Source organism: Tursiops truncatus, chromosome 18 (genome assembly GCF_011762595.2).
Source record: "Tursiops truncatus isolate mTurTru1 chromosome 18, mTurTru1.mat.Y, whole genome shotgun sequence".
Lineage (NCBI taxonomy): Eukaryota > Metazoa > Chordata > Mammalia > Artiodactyla > Delphinidae > Tursiops > Tursiops truncatus.
Window position 1 is genome coordinate 77,427,393 of NC_047051.1, and position 20,841 is coordinate 77,448,233.

The 20,841-nt window shown below is 51.5% G+C and overlaps 1 protein-coding gene across 3 annotated transcripts in view; it reads left to right on the forward strand.

Moving 5' to 3' along the window:
* Positions 1-20: 20 nt before the first annotated feature.
* Positions 21-20,841, forward strand: part of CUL4A (cullin 4A) — a 45,628-nt gene continuing 24,807 nt past the window's right edge. The window contains exons 1-9 of one of the 3 annotated variants that reach the window (XM_033843749.2): positions 21-533; positions 1,203-1,318; positions 10,766-10,869; positions 12,648-12,717; positions 13,881-13,954; positions 16,012-16,174; positions 16,497-16,586; positions 17,528-17,610; positions 19,595-19,662. In XM_033843749.2, coding sequence (XP_033699640.1) covers positions 380-533; positions 1,203-1,318; positions 10,766-10,869; positions 12,648-12,717; positions 13,881-13,954; positions 16,012-16,174; positions 16,497-16,586; positions 17,528-17,610; positions 19,595-19,662 — 922 coding nt within the window. In that variant the 5' untranslated portion in view covers positions 21-379. The remainder of the gene's footprint in view (positions 534-1,202; positions 1,319-10,765; positions 10,870-12,647; positions 12,718-13,880; positions 13,955-16,011; positions 16,175-16,496; positions 16,587-17,527; positions 17,611-19,594; positions 19,663-20,841) is intronic. The other 2 variants (XM_019920971.3, XM_019920972.3) reach the window with 2 other exon arrangements.

Here is a 20,841-nt window from a genome sequence, read left to right on the forward strand (position 1 = left end):
CGGTATGGCGGCGCGCCCGGGCTGAGGAAGGTCGGGGGCTGCGCTGCGACTCCCTGCCTCCCACACGAGGCCGCCTAGTCGGCGCCCCGGTGCCCGGGCCTTTCGGGCCCTCGGCTGTTGCGGGTTCCACACGGACCGCGGCGGACGCGGACTGCGGCGCCCGCGAGCTCGGGGCTGGGTCGGGTCGGGGTCTGGAGTGCTCCTGAGGCCTGCGGCACCGGCTCTGGTCGGGCCGGGTCGGGCGACAGTTGGGCTGGGCCGGGTGGGGCTGAGGGAGCGCAGCGGAGGGAGGGCGAGGCCGGGCGGCGGAGACCGAGGCCGAGGCCGAGGCGGAGGCGGAGGCCGGGCGGGCGGCGGGCGGGGCGCTGCGGCCGCGGCCATGGCCGACGAGACCCCTCGGAAGGGCAGCTTCTCGGCGCTTGTCGGACACACCAACGGCCTCACCAAGCCCGCGTCTCTCGCCGCGGCCGCCGTCACCTCCAAGCCCGGAGCCGCCGGCGGCTCCAAGAAGCTCGTGATCAAGAATTTCCGAGGTGGGTGCGGGGCGGGCGGGGCGGGGGTCCCTCCCCTTGGCCGCTCGGGCTGCGACGTCGGCGGGGCGGCGCGGGCCAGCGGCGGCTTCCCCTTGGTCTGTATAGTTGGTCCAATGGCATTGAGTGACGCCAGGCAACTCAGGTGTCCCGGTTCACACGGCCGAGCCGGACCGAGTAGCAGGACTGAAGCTCTTCGTGATGTAATTTAATTACTTGCTCCACTTCTCACCAGCTCTGTCGCTGTCGCCGTCTCAAAGCAGGCGTCTTCGATGCAGACACACCAGTTACAAGCTTATTCTTCACCTTCCTCCCAGCTTGGAGTAGTTTCAGTCAACTTTAAATGTTGTAGAGAGCTTAACTATTCCACGTTTATACGTTTGTGAAACCCACTTGTTAAGTAAAGGAATACTGTTAAGATTTATATGATTCCTACATGTGCTTATTCTAAGTATCAGTACTAGATGTATTTATTTAGCCAAACGAAGATGGAATGGTTGCGTAGTCTGTAACCCAAGAAATTTATAAATGTGGTACTTGTATTGGGAAAACCTAATTTTTGCGCTCCTTGCCTGTGTGTCTTTTAAGGACTTTTTTTGTGGAATAGTTTTTTAAAGATGTGTGATTCTTAGCATGGATGCCGTTACCCACTGACTCCCTCTGCATTTACAGACAGACCTAAATTGCCTGACAACTACACTCAGGACACCTGGCAGAAACTTCATGAAGCAGTGAGAGCCATACAGAGTAGTACGTCCATCAGATATAACCTGGAAGAGCTCTACCAGGTAAGGCTCCACCTGTGCAGAAAGCAGAGCTCGTTAGAATTCTCACTGAGATGTAAGCACGCAGTTTTCTTAGGGAGAACTTTTAGACCTGAGGGGGCCAGGGTCCGGTTTTTCACTTACCTGATTGTTTTATAGTGTCTAAATAGCACAATTATCCAACTCCTGTGAAATGGGACCCAGACGTGGATCTTGTGCTCCTCGGTGTTGTTTCAGAGTCAGTAATGAAGGGGATAATAGAAATCGACTCTTGCCTGCAACAAGAACAGTAGGAGTTCGGTGGCAGCGTGTCCCAAGTCGAGGAGTGTTTTCCGTTTCTGGTGGTTGTGGGGTTTTTATTTCATTTTCAGGCCTCAGCTGTCTAGAAGGGTATTTAAAGTTAACCCATTACAGGAGAGAAATGCGTTTCTAAGAGTCACATGACTTCTAATATCTTCCAAATGTGCAGCAAACTATTATTGTAATTCCATTATGTTATATATGAAACTCTTATTACAGTTTGACTTGTTAATGTGGATTTTCCCCTTTTAGTTGTGTTTTGTGATTAATTGTTGCAGTTAAAACGTGCAGACTGGTTTTGTTACATTTAATTTGAGATAACGATGTTCCTTTTCTAACACCAGAAGAAATGATCAAAAGTAGGTTTCACTTTTGGGATATTTCAGTTACACACAGACTGGTTTTCCTGATATCTTGTTTTTAAAGAATGACATTCGCTAACTGGTCTAATACTATCTACATTTTAGGTAATATAGCACAATTTCTACTAAGAGACTTAAATTTTTTTCTGTTTACATAAGCGATTACATTTTTTTGTTTACATAAGTGAAAAATTATGGAAACTACAAAAAGTACAAAGAAGAAAATAAAAATCACCTGTATTCCTACCACCCAAAGAAGACTACCATGGACAGTTCGATGGACACCTGTCCCTTCTTTGTCTTAAGTTTGTGTGAGGTTATTGTATTGTTTAATCGACTTAATTACGGTGTAGAGTATGTACTTCAACAAGTTTTAACAAATGTATCCAATTGTATAACCACCACACAATCAAGATACAGAATGTTTCTGTCACCCCGAAAAGTTCCCTGAGGCCCCTTTGCAGTGGGTCCTGTCCTGTGCCCTAACCCCCAGTCCTTGGCAGTCACTGCTGTGCCTTGTGTCGGTATGCTTTGCCGTCTTCAGAGTCTCATGTCAGTGGAACCGTGCAATTGTGCCTAGCTCCTTTCGCTTAGGGTAGGGCTCGTGAGTTGGGCACATGCATGCGTCCTGACAGTAATTCGTTTCTTTGTTGCTGAGTACTCTGGGGACCACCAGTTAGTTATCCTGAGGTAATGGACGTCTGGGTGTCTGGTTTTGGGTTATGAATAAAGCTGCTGCAGGCATTCATGGGTAAGTCTGTGTGGACAGAAATTCTCATTTCTCTCGGGTGAACATCTAGAAGTAGGTTCTCAGAGTAAAATGGAAAATGTGTGTTTAACTTTACAAGACGTTTCCTAACTTTTTCAGATGGCTTCACCGTGTTGCCTCTCTGCCAGTGGTATGTGAGCGTTCCAGCTGCTCTGTGTGCTTGCTGGCATTGGGTATTGTCAGTCTTTTTAATTTTTGCTATTCTAGTAGGTGAGTAGTGGAATTTCACTACGGTTTTAATTTGCATTTCCCTAACGATATTAGGTATCTTTTCTTGTGCCCGTTGCCATTTCATACACCTTCTTTAATGAAGTGTGTGTTCAGATCTTCTGCTCGTTTTTTATGTGGTGTTTATTTTCTTATTATCGAGCGTTTGAGTTTATTACGTGTTCTGAGCATGCATCCTATACCAGGTGTTTGCCTTGCAAGTATGTTCTCCCAGTTTGCAGCTTGTCTTTTGATTCTCGTAACTATGGCTTTCAGAGAGCAGGCGTTTGAAATTGTGATGAAGTCTTCGTATCAGTTTGGTCTTCTGTGGATTGTGCTTTTAGTGTCTCTCTGAGAAGTCTTTGCCGAATCTGAGGTGGTAAAGATTCTCCCTTGTATTTCCTTCTTGCAGCGTTTTAGGTTTTACATTTAGGTCTGTTATCTGTTTTGAGGTGAATTTTTGTATTTGCTGTGAGGTATAAATCCAAGTTCACTGTCTTCCCTGTGGAGGTCCAGTTGGTCCAATGCCATGTGTTGAGGCGTCTGTCTTCTCCAGCAGACTGCCTTTGCTCCTGTGTCAGAAGTCCTTGTCCCTGTGAGTGTGGGTGTCCTAAGTCTCAAAGTCTGGAGCGCTGGCCCTGCAGCTTTATCCTTGTTTGGGTAAACTTGTTTTGGGTGTTCTAGGTCCATTCTATTTCCATATGAATTTTAGAATCTGTTTGCCAGTTTCTGCAAAGACGCCTCCTAGGATTGTGGTTTGGATTATGTGTTATTGTAGGTGAGCGTGGGGAGAGCTGCTATCTTGACAACACTGAACCCCCCAGTTGACCACAGGGGCAGCTCTCGCTTAGTTAGGTCTCAGCAATGTTTTCTAGTTCCGCTGTGCGGGTCTTGTACATCTTCTGTGAAATTTATCCCTAAAGCATTTCATGTTTTTATGGTATTGTAAAAGGTAGTATAAATTTTAATTTCTGGTTGTTGATAGTACATACAAATACAACTCACGTTTGTATATTGATCTTGTACATTGCCGTCTTGCTAACCGCACTTATCTCTAGTAGCTTTCTCGTAGATCCCATTGGATTTTCTGTGTAGACAGTCATGTCGCCTATACACAGGGATAACTTTACTTCTCCCTTTCTAATCTGCATGCCTGTTATTTCCTTTCTTGCCTCATTGAACTATATAGAACCTCTGGTGGTTAGTACGATGGTTAATAGAAACGGAAAAAGCAGACATCCTTGTTTTGTTCCTGGTCTTAGGGGAGAAAGCTTTCAGTCTTTCATCATTGAACACCATACGATGCTAGCTGTGGGTTTTTCAAAAATACCCATTATCAGGTTGAGGAAGTTCCTTTCTGTTCCTAGGTTGTTGAGAGTTTTTATCAGAAATACATGTTGGATTTTGACAAATTCTTCTGTGACTGTTGAGGTGGTCATGTTGACTTTTGTTTTTTAGTTTGTTAATTACACGGATTGATTTTTTCATATGTTAAACCAGTCTTTCATTCTGGTATAAATCCTACTTGCTCATGATGTATTATCTTTTCAATGTACTGTTGGACTCAGTTTCCTGACATTTTGTTAATTTTTGCATCTGTGATCACAAAGGATATTGTATTATTCTCATGTAATGTCTGTGTCTGGTTTTAGTATCAGAGTAATGCTGGCCTCATAAAATGAGTTGGAAATGTTCTCTTCTTTTCATTGTCTAGAAGACTTTGTGTAGAATTGGTATTATTTCTTTTTTGGTTTTTTTAAAAATAAATTTATTTATTTATTTTTGGCTGTGTTGGGTCTTCGTTGCGGTGCGCAGGCTTCTCATTGCGATGGCTTCTCGTTGTGGAGCACAGGCTCTAGGCGCGTGGGCTTCAGTAGTTGTGGCACTTGGACTCAGTAGTTGTGGCTTGCGGGCTCTAGAGCACAGGCTCAGTAGTTGTGGCACGCGGGCTCAGTAGTTGTGGCTCATGGGCTCCAGAGCGCAGGCTCAGTAGTTGTGGTTCACGGGCTTAGTTGCTCTGCGGCACGTGAGATCTTCCCGGACCAGGGCTCGAACCCGTGTTCCCTGCATTGGCAGGTAGATTCTTAAAGGGAAGTCCAGAATTGGTATTATTTTTTCCTTAAATGTTTGAGAGAATTCCCCAGTGAAGCCATCTTGGCTTTCTTTGTGGAAAGATTTTCAACTACAAATGTCATTAGTAGATACAGAACTATTCAGTTTATCCGTTTCTTTAAGTTCACTCATCTTCTGCGATGTCTAGTCTGCCATTAATACCATCTGGTATAATTTTCACCTCTGCATTCTTCCTCTCTAGGTGTTCGATTTGAATCTTGTTTTGTATCTTCTCTTTGCTTAACTTTCTTTAACGCGTGGAGCACAGTTCCAGCTCTTCTGTGTCCTTGTCTGCTGGCTCTTCAATTCCAGGTTTGCTTTGACTGACTTTTCTCCCCAGTGAAGGTGGTTTTCCTACTTCTTCGCATGTTTGATAGCTTTGATTGGATGCCAGACATTACGAATTTTGACTTGTGTGGTAGATGCTTTTGTTTTGTTTTGTGTTTTGTTTTTGTTTGTTTTTTGCGGTACACGGGCCTCTCACTGCTGTGGCCTCTCCCACTGCGGAGCACAGGCTCCGGATGCGCAGGCTCAGCGGCCATGGCTCATGGACCCAGCCGCTCCACGGCATGTGGGATCTTCCCGGACCGGGGCACGAACCCGTGTCCCCTGCATCGGCAGGCGGACTCCCAACCACTGCGCCACCAGGGAAGCCCTGTATTTCTCTGAATATTCTTGAGCTTTGTTCCAGACTCGGTTAAATTATTTAGAATCAGTTTGACCTTTTAGACTGTTGCCTTTAAGCGTTGCTAGGCAGGACTAGAGCAGTGTTTCGTCCAGGGCTAATTGCCCTGCTGCTGAGACAAACCTTCCTGAATCCTCTGCCCGGCATCCTGCTGTGTTCCCGCCTGGCTGGTGGGAAGTGTGTGAGCACCAGAGCCCAAGGTCTCTAAACTTTCGGCGGTTCCTTCCCTCACCTCGGCGGTCTCCTCCCACATACATGCTGGACAGCGCTCTGCTGAGCACTCGAATTGGACCCTGAGGTCCCCTGCCCTCGGGGCCTTCGCCCTGCAGACTGAGGCCTCAGCCCAGGACGACTGCTGTGTGGCCTGGACGCTGGATGCCAGAAGCCAGAGTGGCTGGTGCTTGTGTCTCCTGTCTGCCACGGCCACGGCCTCTCAGAGCCCAGTGTGCAGCGCTTCGGAAACTGCTGCTTCGTGGATTCCTTCAGCGAAGGCTGAGTCCGCTTCCTTTACTTCGTCTGGACCCGGAGCAAGAGTCCCACCGAGTGCCCAGACTCAGAGGCTTTTGCTTTAGTGAAATACTGTGTCTTCCAGCGAGGCTTCGTTATTGCTCTTTCCCTGGAGATTTGACTGTCTGGCATCAATTGCCCATCATTTTTCTTAGTAGAACGACTTTGCTGGACCCTTTACCCAGGATGTGTTTCATAATCGTCACCATAGATACTATTGTAAACAGTGTTGCCAGATGCCCTGGGTATCGTGGGTGTCGGTGTGGGTGTATGTGAGACCCTGAGGGCTAGGGCTGCTTACCCCCAAAGTGGCACCATTCATTCCAGGGGACATCTCAGGAGGGCCCGTGTGGGGGGCAGTGGATGGGCTTTTGGACGCAGGTGTGCGGGCGGGTGCCTGGCCACTCAGAAGTTCCAGCAAGTCTAAGTACATCTCTGCAGAGTGAGCCGCTCACATCTTGTGGAGCGGATGGGGTGGAGATAGTAAGTGATGTCGCGGTGAAACTATCCTGGTCTCCAGTAGAGTGGACAGTGCACTGGACCTGGTGTTTCAGAATAAAGCCTGAGTTTCTGCTGAGGTGGTGTGGTATATAATTTGCCAAAGAATCTTATGTGCAAGTAACGGTTCTCACCAAAGCTGGAAAGGTTTTTTGTTTGTTTGTTTTTGAGGAGGTTTCCAGGATTATTTGAGGGAGAACCTCTTGTTTTGATGTTGATCAGTTTCCCAAAAGTGGGGTCTGGCATCTCCCCGTGCCAGGTCTGAGGAGGCCTCGGTGGAGGGAAAGGTCACCTCCAGCCTGTCTGCACAGCCTGCCTGCAGTTTCTTACTTTGTTTTTGTTTGGTAGAAAGGGATATTCAGATTACATGAAAAAGTCATAGTAGATACACATCGTGCTGAGAGTCATTCTCTTGTAATGCGAGGAGGAGGAGATGTTGAGTGCATCCATCTTTTCTGAATTTAGATCTGAAATCTCAACTTGAAGAAAGCGTATCTTGTGTGTCTTAGGTCTGTGTGTTTTAGTCCTATTCGTCTCAATGAGACAACAGAAAACTGAAGACTGCATTTTCGGGAATGGTTTCGGGGAAGGCTAGGTGTTGATTTCAGACTAGTTTTTTGTTTGTTTTGGTTTTGGTTTTTTTATTACTGAAGAACAGTTGATTTCCAGTGCTGTGGCAATCTCTGCTGCACAGCAGAGACTCAGTTACACACATAGAGGCATTCTTTTTTAAATATGCTTTTCCATTACCATTTGTCCCAAGAGATGGGACACAGTTCCCTGTGTTATACAGTAGGACCTTGTTGTTTATCCACTGTAAATGTGGTAGTTTGCATCTACCAACCCCGAACTCCCAGTGCATACCTCTCCCTCCCCCTCCCCCTTCGCAACCACAAGTCTGATCTCTATGGATTTCAGACTAGTTTTGATGCACGGAATCAAACCTGTCACAGAGAACTTGTGCTTGAGAAAAGCTGTGCTGCTGACCTTGAGTCACGGGGTAGATGTCTCCAGGAAACCTGTGCCTGGTGAGAGCTCGGTGAAGGAGAATGGAGTGGAGTTGGGTCCTGATGGATTAATAGGGTGGTTGAAAGTGATGCAAGCGGGTGAGGAAGCCCAGAAAATGGGAAACAAGTGGACACTTTATTTGATGGACCAATTTGAGAATGTGAATTAATCAAGAGTGAATTCAATGCGTAAGTTATTCAAAAACAGAGAATATTCAGGTTCAAATATCTTAGGCCTAATAGGAAGGATTTTGTTAATTCAGCGGCTTTGGTCACTCAGCGAAATCAGTCATTTGTACGAGGGCATCACGTCCGGCATTCACAATGGGGGCCGGGAGGGTGGATGTCTTCCTGGGACACCGCCCCCCCTTCATTCTTCGTCCCACGCTCAGGACCAAGTCCTTGTCTCCTTTTTACGTTGCCCTTTCCTCGTTTCCTGTGGGTGGGAACCGCAGCGTCCTGGTGGCGGCTTCTGTGTGGTGTGCGTGTCGCGTTTACACAGGCCTGCCACCGCGTAGGGTGACCTGGGGCCTGGCTCCTCAGGAGAGTCCGCAGGGGCGTGGCTTCCCGGGGGTGGGGGTGGGGTTTGCTTTTCATTTCTCCCCTTCATTTACCTAAGTAACTCAGAGTACTTGCCCGCTCTTTCCCTTACGATTTCTCACTCTGAAGCCGATTTCTCTGAAGCGTCGCACTCTGCTCTGACGTCAGCTGTCGCCTGAGCTGCTGGCACCCGAAGTGCGTAGTTGTAGGTGCCGCTTGGCTGTTTTGCTCCCTTAAGGCCCTGCGGGGCGTCCCCGCTGAGGGGAGCGCCCTCGCAGGCATGGGTGTTTTGCTGGGACACTCGTCTGTCCTGAGGCAGATAAGCGTGTGCAGAGCGGGCGTGGTGGCAGGGCTGGGAGGCTGGGACGAGCGGGTGTTTCCCCTCGGCTACGCTGGTGTGAGGAAAACCTCTGTGTCCCAGTGCTAGGAGGGCCCAGGTCCTGCCGCTCCCCACCTCCAATGCCTGGATCCAGAGGTGTGCTCGGTACCAGTACCGGTGCTGGTCACGTGAGGTGCTTCGTACACCGCGAGGAGGCATTTCTAAGCGTCCAAGTGTGACTGAATCTCCTGAATGTGTTCTGGGGAGGGCCTCCTGTCTTGGGCCGCTCCCGCAGCCCCTAAGAGCCCACGGCATCCCTGCCCCCCCCCCCCCCCGCAGGGAGCGAGCCGGTGACAAGGTGCCTGTAACATGAAGACGCCAGCAGTGACTCAGCAAAGACCCAAGACGTGCCGGCGCCCCCAGCACGCCTGGGTGCCCCAGGGCTTGGCTGGTGGTTTTAAGGGGCCTCCAGATTCTCAGAAAAGAAATCTCAGTGGGCTTCACGTGAATAGTAAGCGTGTGCTCGACAGGACATACATACGAGGGAGAGTTGGCTCTAGCATTCACCCAAAAAAGTCACAGCTGGGAAGAGATTGTTCTGAGGACATTGACACCTGGTTCGTGAATCGGAGCATTCAGAAAACGGTTCTAAGATGTCCTTTGATGAAGGACACGTACCACTAAGCTTATCTTTTTACCAAAGAAACATGTTTTCTTCGTATATTATATTTAAAATTTACTTGGTAATGATTGTTTGTAATGATTAACTACTGGTGCAAAGGCCTTTGTTAGGAGGTTATCTTGGTTTTTTTTTTTAAGAGAGAAAGAGACAGTAGATCTTGGACTGAATTATGAAAACATGAAGCTTTGGGGAAAGGAATTGAAGGATGTAAAAACAAAATGTGGTTGGGAATCCCTTGTTCTAAGTAAGGCAGAATGTAAGGGAAAGGGATTTTTATTCTTTTAATTATTGTCATTAGTCCATATTCTCTTTGACCTTTTGGGGGTTTTTTTTGCGTTACGCGGGCCTCTCACTGTTGTGGCCTCTCCCGTTGCGGAGCACAGCCTCCAGACGCGCAGGCTCAGCGGCCATGGCTCACGGGCCCAGCCGCTCTGTGGCATGTGGGATCCTCCCGGACCAGGGCACGAACCCGCGCCCCCTGCATCGGCAGGCGGACTCCCAACCACTGCGCCACCAGGGAAGCCCTCTCTTTGACCTTTATAAATATGCATGTGTTTTATGTATTATATATTTCTTTACATAATTATTTTCTTAACACCTATAAAAATTTAAGTTACCCTTTTTTCCCCTCGGGAATATATTTGAGTTAAGATTCCAAAGTGTCTCTGTTCTGTATATCTCCCATGTATTTTAAAATAGGCAGTAGAAAAACTACATTTCTGTTTATAATATTTCGTATTTGGATTGAATCAGATGCTGATTTTGTACATGAGATTTGAAAGAAAATTTTATTAGAACTGGTACGAATATACAAGCATTATTCCTTTGATGTGGATCAAAACAGCTAATGAAAAATATTTCTGCTTCAAAACCTTGTTTCTGCATTAATTTGAGGCAGATTTGGCCCGTGCTCCTTCAGCTTATTTGGGACAGAATCATCAAACTCATGAGCGTGAAAGGAACTGGAATTCCTGTCGTTCTCCCCCCACTGGAGGGTGGTCACCAAGGTCTGGAGCAGGGATTTCCGGCTCTGGTTTCACGTTGGCGATCGTCAGGGTCAACTCACACACCTTCCCATGGCTCCACCTCAGACAGGAGTCATCCAGACACAGGCCCGGGGGCTCAAGCTGCTTTTGAGTCCTCGGGGGACGGTGTGCAGCCAGCTTGAGGGGCTGTTGAAGAGGGAAGCTTGCGAGTATCGTGAGCAGCCCAGCCTGGGGCCTGGGTGTCCTGCGGCTGCCAGCGCGGCACCATCCCATCTGCGCTCCAGGTTCACTGTTGTTAGGGACCATTTTTGCCAAACTTCTACTGGATTCCGGCGTTGCAGGGATAATTGCCCTTGACCATGATAACTTATTTGTGGATTACGTAAGTGTGGGCGTGGCTTTGTGTTACGATTTGAGCTGTTTGTACAGATAGGTTGCTTTTAAAGAACAAATTTGTCTTTCACAGTGAGTAACTCATTTATCCCTTTTGTTTTCAGGCTGTTGAAAATCTTTGTTCTCACAAAGTTTCCCCAGTGCTCTACCAGCAGCTGCGGCAGGCCTGTGAAGGCCACGTCCAAGCACAAATCCTGCAGTTTAGAGAATATCCTTTTTTTGGCTTGTGAAGTTCCTATTTATTACCTAAATCTTTTGAAACTGAACATTAATAGGATAAAGAACTAATGAGCATCCTTAATATTAAAGCAAAAGCTTTATAGAAACAAAACCTTACATTGGTATCATATAACCCAACGTAGCAGATGTTTCTGGTGGAGTTTTCACCGTTTAAATTACTTGGCTGACCTGATTGAAGTCAGTGTCCGCTTCTGTAGTCCATTTGGAAGCGTTTAGGAAGAGTCTGAAAAACACCTTAAGGTTGGAGTGCTGCGGTTCTTTATTCTTGTTTTTTAAAGATCTGTGTTCGTTTTCTGTGATTATAACCAATTCCCACAGAGTTGGCCGCGTGAACCAACCCCGGCCTGTTGGCCTGCACTCTGCAGGTCGGCTCGCGCTGGGCTCAGGGGCTCTCGGCTCTGGGCCTCGCCAGCCCAGATCACGCCGGACCTTTGGTTGCCCCGGGTGGGGCCGCACCTGGCCGCAGCCCCCAGGCCTCCCAGCGCCTCAGGTTGGCTGGCGTGGGCTTGACCCTGTGCAGCCTTGCTGGCCCCCGCTGGCCACGGAGACCGGTCAGGGCGCCGCCACGCGATGAGCGCCTCGGCTCAGCGCTGGGCACCGGAGCTGCCGGGCCGCTGCCGAGGTGGCACCTGCCTCCGTGTGCTTACGACGCAGGCTTTTTCAGACTGTTCGCGGAAGGTCTGATCGCATGGGCCATTGTAGGTGTGAGCAGTTGTAACGGTTCTTCCAGAGTTACGTGTTAACCCTTCAACTATTTGGTCTTTGCTGTGACTCGCTCTGTTTCTGAGGTAGGAGCGGACCCTCGAGAAAATGAGTGAGGCGCTTGGCTGGGACCCCTGTGGCTGTGGTCAGTGCGCCCCCAGCGCCTTCCGATTTCACACGCCAGAAACGGGCTGCTGTGTGTTGCCTCCTCTCTCCGTGCTCGGAATGTTGCATGGAACCTTGCAGCCGTGCCGAGCCGCGCGCCTGCTGCACCTCGGCCGAGGGGCCGCACTGAGGGGTGCCCCCGTGTCTGGTGCCGTGGAGCTGAGACAGGCTGGAGCAGGGCCGAGGCCCGGGAGGCCGGGTCCTTGCCTCCGCCAGCTGCCTGCGCACCCGTCCAAAGGGAGTAACGGTGCGCCGTGCGGCTGGGTGTGAGGGTGCTGTGTGGGCTGTAGGCGGTGTAGACGTTGTGACCGTGGGGCTTCAATTAACCTGTGCACACAGTGCCCGGGTGCTTGGCGAGGTTTTCCCTAGGAGCCCGCACCAGGTGTCTTTTGCTGTAAATAGCGTCCCGAAAGTCAGGTCGTGCACGTGGTGCACGGATGAGACGTGACGTACGTCTCTGTGTGACCAGAAGTGACCATTGGCCCTCAGCCGTTGTCCTCCGTCTGCCCGTCCCCCGGTGCTGTTCATAGTGGCTGGCTTCCTCGCCTCTGGGACAGCATCTCCAGAGCTGCCCTTTGGGGTGGGGCCTTTGGTCCACCCCCCATCCCACGAAGCCTCAACGGGCAGTGGGGTGAAAGGGAAACGGGGAGGGGCAGGAAGAGATGGAGGCAGGGGAGTGCAGGCAGGTTCATCACAGGTAGGCAGGGAGACACGGAGGCTGGAAACCACCTGTGTGGCTTCTGAGCTTCTGCCCTTTCAGTATTCTGATCACTGAGCAACATGCCTGACTCGGAGGCGAGGAGAGCGGAAAGTAAAGGGTAAACATTGCAACAAGTAAATTGGCCGGTGTTTCTGAAGTTTTCCTTAGCAGGTCTGCACAGACTCGCTAGATAGTGTTTTATTTTTAAAGAAGATTAACACATGCTGGCAGGATCACTGCAGACAAATGGTAAGCCTGCTAACGTGCTCCCTGAGTGGGTCTCAGTGCACACGCCCTCTTGGGTCTTTTCCTCCAGCCTCTGGCTCAGCTGGACGGAAGGCAGATCTGAGTAGCTGGGAGTCTGTGCCCCCTTTGCATCCAGCTGTGTTGTTTGTTTTTCTTTTTAACCAAAGCGTGGCCCCATCCATCTTCCCTCAACCCCCGAGGAAGGCAGGGCCTGGTTGGGAGCTGGGATGGGGAGTTCTGTTCAGGCCAGGTGCTGCCATCCAGCTCCGACCGAGCTGGACAGTGGCTGGAGAAGAGTGGGGACGGCCTGCTCTTCTGGGGTGGGGCTGGCTGCGAGCTTGGCCTTCGGGCCGACCGCACAGGTGACTCGTGGTGCCTGTGATTCCCCGTGGGGCTCTGAAGTTTTCCTTGATCTCAGTTTATGCCTGAGAATCAAGCCTGAATCCCAGGAGTTTACTGTAACTAGACAACCAGGCTTAGATTTAGTAGATACATTGATTCTCATTTGATTTTATATATATGAGTTTTCAGGGTGACCTGGCTGAAAATTATGTAAGTGAGAGAAGAGATAGTATCAATAGCTTCCCTAACTAGGTTGAATTCTTTGGTTTCCTGACTGAGGTGAGTAGGCGACAACGAATGAGTCTCTCTTGGGCCAGGCACCGGGGGACGGTAGAAACAGGTGAATGTGTCGGGAGGGTTCTCTCTACGTGTGTAAGCACACCTCCACGACGCAGTCTGCGGCGCTCCCTGAGAGAGCCCCGGGGCCACCGCCCACCACGTGAGCCTGCAAAGTAAAGTCGAGTACACACACGTGGCTGAGAGCCTCATGCCAGCGTAACGAGCCGGAATGCTGGAAGAATTCAGCTTAGAGCATCTCCCAGTCTAAGGAGGTTTCACCACGTCAGTCAGGAAATGACTGAATTTCAAAGGCATCTTTGAGGCGAAGTGCTGTACAATCCCTCCAGTCAGATTTTCTGGATAAAAGAGACGAAAAGCAAACACCAAGGGGAACATGTAAATTCAGGGAAAAATCAATCATGAGGGTCTTGAAGATACAAACATCTTTTCATTGAGAAGCAATCATGTTAGACTTGAGACAGCCAGGGTTGGATGTTTTGTCGGTAAGGTACGTAAGTAAGTCAGGTCCTCCTCTTGCCCTCCAGATCATGATCAGAAGCATCTTCCTGTTTCTGGATCGTACTTACGTGCTTCAGAATTCCATGCTTCCTTCCATCTGGTGAGTGTCCCCCGTCCTGGTCTGTGGCTGAGACTGCGGCCGACCTGTGTCTCCGATGGTTGATTTGATGACACGTGCCCGACCGTCTGTCTGTGGCCCTCTGTGTTGGCCAGGGTCGCTGGCACGCAGGGCTGCCCCTCAGTGGCTCTCGGCCCGGAAGTGTCTGTCACCATGAGGGGCAGCTGCCGAGCTGGCAGCCGCCAGTGCAGCACGTTCTCCTGTGGGCACGGAAGTGCCTTGTGAAGTTGGTTTCTGTCACCTCTTCCACCTCTGCTCTGGGAAAGGCTGGGGAGCCGGTCACTCTCTGATGGCACCCCCCGGTACTCTGCCGATGGGCCGGGCACAGGGCGTTGGCTTCCATCTGCTCGGGGCAGTGTGAGTCGGGAACCCTGTGCCCACGTTGCCCTGGGTCCCTGGTCCCCGACTTCCAGCGTCGTCCCCGAGCAGCTCAGCCTTGGTGACAGGGCCTGTCTGTGGTCTCGCCCTCGGTCCTCCTGGCCTGTGCCCATGTGGACGTTCCCTCCCGATTCAGCACGCTGTGTCCTCTCGCCACCTCTAAGCCCCCGTCCTGTAAAGTCGCTTCCTTTTCTAGCTTCCTGGCCGTCTGTTCACTCTGACCCAGGGCGGTGCGATTTCTCCTTCTACCACCGGGAAACCGCTTGTTTTTGTTTCCTGTAACCCACGCGTGGGGCGGCTGGGACCCTCTCTCCCACGTGATCCCATGTCCCCTCTGCTCCTCTGTCCTCTCAGCCCCGACTCCTGCACTCCTCTTGCTAGACACCCATGAACCTCTGCAGGACAGATCGTCGTTACTCAGAGAAACAATCAGTTTGGAAAAGCTGATGATGACAGGAAGTCACAGAGCTCCTCCTCTGTGCGGGGCTCTGTCCTCAGGGCTTCAGCACCCCCTGACTGACTCCATCCTTAGAGCAGCTCCATGAGGGATGACTATCCTCCAGATGGAGAAACTGAGGCAGCGCGGCTGCCGCCGCAGGACCTTCTTCTGAAGCTGCACTCTCAGCTCAGGCTCCAGCAAAGCCACCAGGATGTGCCCACGGCTTCCTCCTCCCCCAGCGCGCCTGGGCGCAGCAGGCTTCCTCTCCCCACCTCCTCCCGTCTCAGCTAGTGGGCCGCTCCCACGGACTCTGCAAAGCTCAGGCCGGGGCTCCACTGCACACCCAAGTTTCTCACGCACCCTCACAGCGATCCCTGCCATCCTGCACGAGCACACTTGCTTCCCTGCCTGCTGCAGTGGACGGGGGCTGGTAGGCTTCACGCTCTGGGCAGTGCCTCCAGGTTAGACAGCAGGGTTACGTTGTAAACTACGTTTAGACTCTGGAGCCTGACAAGCTGGGCACAGCAAGCTCCTTGTAATCTCTGCCTCGGTTTCTCCATCTGGAGGATGGTCATCCCTCATGGAGCTGCTCTAAGGATGGAGTCAGTCAGGAGGTGCTGAAGCCCTTAGGACAGAGGAGCAGAGGGGATGTGGGAGCACGGAGAGGAGAGAGGGCCCCAGCCGCCCCACGCGTGGGTTACGGTAAACAAAGACAAGCGGTTTCCCCGTGGTAGAAGGAGAAATCGCACCGCCCTGGGTCAGAGTGAACGGACGGCCAGGAAGCTAGAAAAGGAAGCGGCTTTACAGGACGGGGCTTAGAGGTGGCGAGAGGGCACAGCGTGCTGAATCAGGAGGGAGCGGGCTGAGGGAGTGCGATGGGCTCTGGTTTGCACCCTCAGTTCCGTCGTCCTGTGGCCAGGGCCACACGGGAGGCGCAGCTGGAGGATGGGGGCAGGGAAGGTGGAGGGTCCCAGGGCTCCCAGGCAGGACGGCGGAAGCCCACTGACCCATGCAGGAAACAGGCAGCATTGATGAGGAAAGAATTAGGAGGCACACCAGACCGTCAAGAAGGAAAATTTTTTTAAAAAAGGAGTTCTTGACACCCGGACCAGAGAGTTAGCAAGTCAGTAGCTTGGGGGTGATATTCATAGTGTAGCTGGAGCTTCACCCAGAACTTCTAAGAAGTGAAACTAAAACAGTCTTGTCTTCTCTGTTTGTACAGGGATATGGGATTAGAACTATTCAGAAACCATATTATTAGTGATAAAATGGTTCAGACAAAGACCATCGACGGCATCCTGCTGCTGATCAAGCGGGAGCGGAGCGGGGAGGCCGTGGACCGCAGCTTGCTGCGGGGCCTGCTGGGCATGCTGTCCGACCTCCAGGTGGGCCCCGCGCGTCCTCACAGCCCGCGAGGGCGGCGCTGCACCCGGGCGACGAGGTGGCCACGACGTCGGTGTCGGAACTGACACCGTTAGGGTATTGGTGCAAGTATGGGAGGGGAATGACTCGACTGGCACTCACCCGGAGGCGGCCAGGGCCTGGGACCACCCTGGGCAGAGCAGGGGGGCTGGGCGAGCCCAGGCAGCTTGTCACGGGCACAGGTCACGGCAGCCGTGCGCCCTCAACGTGGGGCTGCACCAGCACTTCAAGCTGAGAGCTAGGTTTCTTCGCTGTAATTGGTCGTTAACCCTGCTCATTTTTTAGGTGTATAAAGATTCATTTGAACTGAAATTTTTGGAAGAAACTAATTGTTTATATGCTGCAGAAGGCCAAAGGTTAATGCAAGAAAGAGAGGTGAGACAACGAAATGTTTCTGAATTGCCTTATTTCATTTTCATAGATGTGCATCTAAGTGTGATTTCTAAATGTTTGTCTCTTCACGCTGGCAAACATCTCACTGAAAATCTTCCGAAAGTTACAATCTAGTTTAAATTCCAGTGATGAGCTTCTTTGTGAGTTTATTGAGGGCTTAATTTTTTTCTCCTAATTTAGAAACCATTCTATTGTCCCCCACCCCCAGCAAAAAAAAGCTAGTGAAATAGCTTCTAAAATACATAAAGAAACTCAAGCTGAAACAAGAGTTTAAAAGATAATTCTTAAACATGAAAGAGAAACCTGACATGTTACAAATTTTCATCTCTGTGAGGCATTGAAAAGATTACCCAAAAAGCCACTGGAAAAAACCATGTATTTAGTAGTAATAAGAACCCAAAAACTTGATAGCTGGTTTCTCGGGTATCAGAGCCCAGCTCAGCAGGAAGCCCCTCGGGACCATCACAGGAGGGGGAGTCGGAGACTGGCCTGGCTGCCGCCCCCTGGCCAGAGCCTCGGCGACCCCTGTCATGGGGCCTTTGCTGTGCAGGCAGGTGACCCTTCACCCCTGGAAACTCAGAGAGAGTGTGTTTTGAGATCTCCTGCAGCCACTCTCTTTGGGGCCTCAGAGGAACAGCCTGTTGCTTGGCGTTTGCCGACCCCGCCAAGCGTGGGCTGGGGGGTGCCGTGCTGCCTGCCCCCATTCCAGACGTTACCTTCAGTCTCCAGGATGGGGCTGAGGGAAGCCTCCTGCCGTGTATCTCCCTCCCCCTCCTCAGCACCCCTGCTCCTGGTACTCCGTTAATGTTTGGGCCTGAATGTACAGTCTGCTTTTTTTTCTTAAATAAGGAAAACAGTATTTCAGCTTCTTGGGTAACATGAAGGTTTTTGTTGCTGATGTGTTTAAATGTTGTGTTTGGAAGGTTCCGGAGTACCTGAACCATGTGAGTAAGCGCCTGGGGGAGGAGGGTGACCGCGTGATCACGTATCTAGACCACAGCACACAGTGAGTACCACTCCCGCGCTCAGCTCCGTGACCCGCAGCGCCTTGTAGACTCACTCGCTGCTCTCTGAACCTGAACGTATTCTGCTCCTGGGACAGTTTGCTTGTTGTCTGTGATCACTCAGCACTTGTAAGTCACACTGACTTGTGGCCTGTGGTGAGTTAGCGTCCAAAGGGAGTGATTCAGGCTGAGATACTTGGTATCTTCTTATAGACAGTTTATAATTTATGTTATAAATGTATAATAAATTTATAGAAGTTTATGTTAATGAGGTATCATCGAGTATAGGCAATTTCGGTTGTAAAGTTTTGTTGGACATCTGATATAGCTGTAATTTTTCCTTATAGTACTCAGTCACATTATTTTTTCTTTTAATGTTTACTTATTATATTTATCTTTGGTTACGTCGGGTCTTAGTTGTGGTATGCAGGATCTTTTGTTGCAGCATGCGGGCTTCTCTCTAGTTGCGGTGCACGGGCTCCAGAGCGCGTGGGCTCTGTAGTTGTGGTGCCCGGGCTCAGTAGTTGTGGCCCACGGGCTTAGTTGCCCTGCGGCACGTGGGATCTTAGTTCCCCGACCAGGGATCGAACCCGCGCCCCCTGTGTTGGAAGGCGGATTTTTAACCACTGGACCACCAGGGGAGTAACTTGTCCCTTCTCTTTTCATCCAATTTTTTTTTTTTTCCTCTAAACCTGAGGTCATTGTGTAGCTAGGGAAAAGTACAAGGGCAGGTTTTGTGAATGTCTGCGTCAGGCACATAATATTTATTCAAGTGAGGAAGATTAGAGCAGAAACGTGAGAGACAGAAAAGAGAGATGTTTTTAAGAGGGAAAGTGCTAAAACGTGCAGAACGTGGTGACTCCCGGGGGTGGGGGGAGGGGCCAGGCAGGATGAAAGAAAGGGACAGGATGTGACAGCTTGAGAACGTGGAAAATAGAGGGTCGTGAAGCAGAGGTGAGGCTGCTGTCAGACACCTGGCGCTGGAGGTGCGGTGCCGTCGGGCCGAAGCGGGGTCCATGGGGGTGGGGGTGGGGCGGGGGGGTGGAGGAGACTGTGTGCAGCGCCCGGTGGCGCCGGGCCCCTCGGCCCCTCCTCCCCGGGCTCCGGTGTGTAGATGCTGTGTTATAACTGCCCCTTCCCCAGTCTTGCTTAGGAGTGTCTGAGAGTTAAGCAGAGCAGAGGGTGGCCCCCCTCGGGTTAGGGTTTCGAGGGGCGCTGCCCGAGGCGGCTCCTGTGGTGTCGGGCGATTCAAAGGTCACAGAGTGAGAAACGGTTTTCGGAGAAACAGGAGGGAGGTGGCGCAGGTAAGGAGCCGCGGTAGCCTACGGGCTGCGCTCCGGGCGCCCCTTCCCGCCTCGCCCGTGCACGCCGCTGCCCTCGGGACGGGCGCTGCGGGTGTCGGTGCAGGCCACACCTCTGGGCCCTCCATGCCCGGAGCCCGAGTGCCTGCCGCGCCTCCCTCTGGGGTCGCCCTGAGGTTCACCTGAGGTGGTGCGGTGAAAAATTCCTCAAAATGAAGGCCGAGGTCAATACCCCTGGGAGCGAAGTGGGGGCTCTGATCTCCTAAAAGAAGAGCTGAGCGAGCAGGGGCGATGGGGGAGGAGTGGCAGCTATGTGTCCTGCAGGACATTCTCGCGGCCACTCTGAGAAGTCAGATTTTGAAGAGTGGTCCTGGGGGAAGACAGGCAGGAAGAAGTGAGGGCAGAGGGGCAGCTGTGGGTGCAGGAGGCCGTCTGTGGGACCCGGGCAGGGCAGGGTCGCGGGCAGCCCGCCCGGGTCGTCCCCAGGTGCGGTGAGCGAGGGTGCCTCCCTTCCGCTGCTGTCCGCCTCTCCCGGGGCCCTGGTGACCTGAGTCTGTGTCGGCGTCGGTGATGGCTGGGCGTGTGCTGACTTGGGCTCAGCTGCGTGGACGGGGGTCCCCGTCCTCCACAGCCGACAGGCTCTCCCCTGTACTTCCTTCCTGACACGCCTCTGTTTACTTCCCAGGAAACCACTGATTGCCTGTGTGGAGAAGCAGCTGTTAGGAGAACATTTAACAGCGATTCTGCAGAAAGGTAGGTTTTCCCAGCTCTGTGTCTCTGCACTGATTGCTCGTCCCTGATTTGCTAAGAGAGTTAGCGGAGCATTGTAAGCACGCGAGGACACTTGTTGTTGTAAGAAGACAGGCACTAAAATCATCGGAAAAATGATGGACATTAGCCCTTGAGGGGAAAATTGATTACACGCAATAGTGAAAGGCGCCCGTAAGAACCACGGTTTAAGCTAAAATCACGTGAAGTCCTATCCAGGCTGAGAGGTTGGTTGCGAGAGGCTCTCTGGCTGGCAGACGGCCTGGGCTGTGCTCACAGGCCCCATCCTGTACGGGGACGTCCCTCCTGGGCACTGACCCGCAGGTGTGGACACGCGCGGTCCGACGGGCCGGGGGCACCCGCGGGCTGCATCCCTGCCCTGCGTGCAGCTCTGCGGCCGACGAGCTGCTGGCGCCATGGCCCCAGGACAGAGGCGGACCAGGCCAGCTCGGCACGCGGCTGACGGTGCAGTTTCAGCGCCGTGCTGTTAGAGGTGATGTGACGTTTTCACTCCCACCCTCACTGTAATGAGCACAGTCTAACCTTGCACACTTTAGTGCTTGGTGTTGCTTTTTATAGCATTTAGTGTTGTGTTTGAAAGTCATTTTGGAGCCACGGGATCTGTTTCAAGCTATTGGAAACCTTAAAGTCTAATTTGGGGAAGGCCCAGTAGCCCCCAAATGCGTCTGGTTGGGGTCTGCTTTGCCAGATGGTAATATTATCTCTAATGAGACACTAAACGTGGGGCTTCCAAGTGAAACCAGAATGAAGCCAAAAGGAGAGAATTAGTGTTCGTGAGCATCTGCTGTACTTCATGTAAATGCCTTCTGGTCCTAGAACAGCCCCAGTTTACAGGAAAACCGAGCGAGACACTAGTGCCTTAGATCACGGCCTGAAAGCCAAGGGCCAGGGTGCGAATCTGGTGTCTCCTGCTCACATCACACTGGAGCCCACACACTGGTACGTTTCCACGTGGATGGAGCCTCGATTTACTGTCCACCTGAAACAGGTGTCCTCCGATTTCATACTAGGTGTTTATTAAAAAGGAGTCACTTTTTTTGGGGGGGGCGGGGGTGCCACGCCGTATGGCATGAGGGATCTTAGTTCCCTGACCAGGGATCGAACCCTCGTCCCCTGCAGTGGAAGCACAGGGTCTTAACCACT